This window comes from Lathyrus oleraceus, chromosome 5 (assembly GCF_024323335.1).
Source record: "Lathyrus oleraceus cultivar Zhongwan6 chromosome 5, CAAS_Psat_ZW6_1.0, whole genome shotgun sequence".
NCBI classification, from domain to species: Eukaryota; Viridiplantae; Streptophyta; class Magnoliopsida; order Fabales; family Fabaceae; genus Lathyrus; species Lathyrus oleraceus.
In genome coordinates, this window is record NC_066583.1 from 618,356,086 (window position 1) to 618,360,132 (window position 4,047).

Below are 4,047 nucleotides of genomic sequence, written 5' to 3' on the forward strand. Positions count from 1 at the left end.
AGTTATTTTTCTTTAAAAAAATTATTCATTTAAAATTCAAATAAATCTAATTTATAGAAGCCCTACATATTTTTTTATGGCCCTTATTTTATTTTTAAGTATAATAATCCATATCAATTTTAATCAATAAAAAACATGTGATGAAAATTGCATATTAATATAGTGTTCTGCTAACACTCATCATTGCATAACTTTGATTTTGAATCATTTCATTCTATTATTATTTTTTTACATTTCTCTCCTTACTCTATCTTTCTTAATCTCACACTTATAGTAAAATAAAATAATAATCAAAGAGAGTGTGAAAATAAGAAAAAAATAGAAGAAAAAAAAGGAGAGAAGGAGAAAAAAAAATGAAATGAGAGGGGCCCATTCATAATTCATGACTAGTAGTAGTATGTATGATGTGACAAGTTACATCTTTTCAACTTAATTTTTCTATTGAAAGTTACATACATATAGAAAGAAAAGAATACATAAACATAAACCCATCAAAACTCAACATCTATCCTATCTACTCAAGAAGAGTGAAAACTACATGTACTTAGTAAAAAAAACAAGCACAATCCTTATGTTACAACTTCTTTTGGCTCCAAACAGAAAAAATATTATGATAATCCTATATATAAATATTAATTAATCAAGTAAAACCTAGTACTAAAAAGAAATAGACTTTTATTATTTAATTCAAACAACAAGTACTGTGATGGGTTTCAGCATTCATATCATATAGAATTTAGAACCAGAACATCTTATTGGGTAAGGGACCCTTGAGGGCAGAAAAAATTGTAAGAAAAACCAAAAGCACAATAAGCATGATAATGATAAGAGGTGAATTCTAAGAACTTGTCTTCATTTTTTTCTTCAATTTCTGTAAAAATCAGATACAACACTACACATGTAAAGTAATACCTTAAATAAATAAATAATATGAAAATGGAGTTAACATCACTTGAGAAAATACTCAGTAAGTTGTTGTCTGAAAGTGTTTGCATCTTGAATACTATTAATCCAACCGTACTTCTCCATGAATGGGTTGGCCAATGAGTGTGGTGGATAGTTATCAATGCTATCGTCCCACACATTTCTATCTCCAACATCTCTCATTACCTCCCACAAACAGCTATTGCATTTAAAGCCAGCACCTAAACTTATCATCAATACTCTCTCACCTTTTTTCAGCCTCTTCTTAGCTTCCATATACCCTAGCACATACCATAAGCTACTAGCTGATGTGTTTCCAAATCTATGCAAGGACATTCTTGCTGGCTCCAGATCATACTCACTCAGATCTAAGCTCATTCCGATTCCGTCGATCACCGCTTTTCCTCCTGTGTGGAGGCAGAAATGATCAACACCAGTTTTGAAATTCAATGGTGATTTGTTTATTGTTGTAGCAGCACCTGCAGCTGACTTAGGAACATGAAACTTTGACACTTTTTTTATCAGTGACATGAATAGAAACCTGAGTAATTCCCTAGCTGGTAGAATTTTAGGTGATAACACTCTTAGATTATCAACGAAAGCTCGTGTCGCCGCTTTCGGAAGATCTTTAGCTAGGTAAAAACCAAGACGGCCTTGTTCGTCTTCCTTTTGACTACAACAGTTATGCGCGTCGTCTCTAGCGCCGTGATGAGTTCGGACTAAACACTTGAGTTTCAGTATAGCTTTGTGCTTTAAGGATCTTTTATTTGTGAGAAGAATAGCGCATCCGCCGGTGCGAAAAAGACAGTTAGCTAGGATCATTGACCTGTTGTTGCCTGAATACCAGTTTGTGCTAAGAGACTCTGAAGTCAACAAAAGAGCATACTTGTTCTTCTGTGACTTGAAAATGTTTTGAATAATGTCTAATGAAATAAGACTAGCACTACAACCCATACCGGAGAGGTTATAAGCTTTTATGTCCTCTCTCATTTTGTAATGGTTAGTGATTCTTGAAGTTAAAGAAGGAATAGAAGAAAACAAAGATACATTTACCACAAGAACATCGATCTCGGAAGGTGAAATGCCTGATTTGCTTAGAAGCTTTGCAATGCTGTCATGACAGAACTCTTCCATCTCAGTGACTTCATCTTCCAATGTCGGGTTCACAGCTCGGCCTTCGATGAAGTTTCTTGGAGCATAAGTTTCCTCGCCAATCCCTGAGTTGACAATGGCTTTGAGGAAGAACTTGCACTCATTCAGACCAATATACTCATTGTCTGCTATGATCTTGCCACAAAGATCACTTCCAAGCTTTCTTTCATCCCTTGGCTTGTAACATTCGTAGCTTAATATGTAACACTCTTGGTCCCTTCTCCGATCAAACAATTTCCAGATCAGGAAACACAAGTGCATTATTGTAAAACCAAAAAGTACAGAGAGAAACTCCATTAGAGAGAGAGAAGAGAGAAAGAGAAAGAGAGAGAGAGAGAAAAAGAGTTTGTGTGTGTGTTTGAGTTACAATGAATTAATATGGATGAGTGTTTGAAATTAAAATTAACAAGGTACTTTATAAGGGAGTGATGTGAGTACTGTGTGGGAGGGGGAGGACTAAGATGCAAATGTCAACAAAAATGTTCTGCCTCAACCCCCAACAAACTTATCTCTTCTTTGAGGTTCCGTGTCAACTTTTATTACAATAAACAAAGCAAAAAATTAGTCACACCATGGGCATGTGTAACTAAAGAGTTCCCTTGTCTACCATTCTCTATAAGCCATAATTCAATCACATAGAACTTTAACTCTATAATTAAGACTTGGATTTGCTCAAATGCATGTTTAACATTTGTTTAACTAATCTACTAATCTAAGCCATGAACAAGAAAACCAATTGTTAGTACTAATTACACGGCGTGAAACATATGTTTGAATTTCAATATCTAATCGGCGTGTATGTATGGATAAACTCTCGTTGAGAGAGGTTAACTGTAGTAAACAAATCTAAATTACCTCGTACGATTAGTCTTTGCAAATTACTCGCAAGAATATTCTAATTTACCAATAAATATCAGTTGTTAGGCTTACATGTAGGTGGATAATAAATACTGATGAAAAGAAAATTGGAAAAGAAATTGTAAATGTGTGAAAAATATCAACATTTGTGTTTCTGATAATAATTGTACTAAATGAGCCAGACATTGCTTTCCAGGCCAGCTAGTTTAAGCTGTAACAGTTGTAGAAGTTGGAATAGAAATTTAAAACAAAATGTAAAGACACAAAGCTCCATAAATTGTTAGCAGTTTACTCAGATTGGTTATTTAACATTTAAGAAAGAAATTGTAGGGTAGACAGAGTAAAAGAAGAAAACATGGTAATCTTAAAACCATAACAGAGATAAGTATATACCGAAAAAACAATTCATCCATATTTATTTACTGATGTATGTACGAAAAACTAACATTCGAGATCGAAGGTAAAAAAATACTTAATCGACGATTATGTTCATAAGCAAAAGCTAAAATGTTGATGAGATTAATATCATCAAACAGTTGGTGGGCAGAAAAATTGAAACCTGACTAGACCTTTCAAGTTCAATGCTCCATAGCATCAAAATGGTCTTCACTACTAACCCTAGAATCTAAATAAGCACTTGTTGGAGAAAGTTGTCCATGATCATATGTTACAACAAAAACAGGAAGATTAATTAAAATATCCATAGACATTCAATTCTACCATGTGATTATCTTTCACTAACACATGAAAAACTTGAGCTAGAGACTCGTACCTAGTAGATTAGCATCAATTTATGTTAGTTGCCACATTAACATAAACAAGTTTATGTGTATTTTGGTAGCATTGCCTAAAATTTATTAAAATGCCATTGAGAACTTCTATAATTTTGAATAGACAAACACCCTTTTTTATTAGCATGCTAAGAAAATTGAAATATACCAGTGGGCTATATCTATTATTTTTTGGTTGTCACTACAAATTAAAAGAAATGAAGTGTCTTTTTAATAATGAAGGTAATTTCTCCTTTATTTATTTAAGAAAAAGAAAATCTTTCTTGCAATGTTTTAAAAACTATTTAGTAATTCATCTCTCAAGGTCATGAGTCAAAGGTCA

At 33.1% G+C, this 4,047-nt stretch overlaps 1 protein-coding gene across 1 annotated transcript; it reads right to left on the minus strand.

The window, feature by feature from the left end:
• Positions 1-354: 354 nt before the first annotated feature.
• LOC127087120 (3-ketoacyl-CoA synthase 12) lies at positions 355-3,267 on the minus strand. The gene has a single exon (XM_051027973.1). It carries the CDS (start codon positions 2,371-2,373, stop codon positions 949-951), a length of 1,425 nt encoding a protein of 474 aa, XP_050883930.1. The 5' UTR covers positions 2,374-3,267; the 3' UTR covers positions 355-948.
• Between the last annotated feature and the right edge of the window lie 780 nt (positions 3,268-4,047).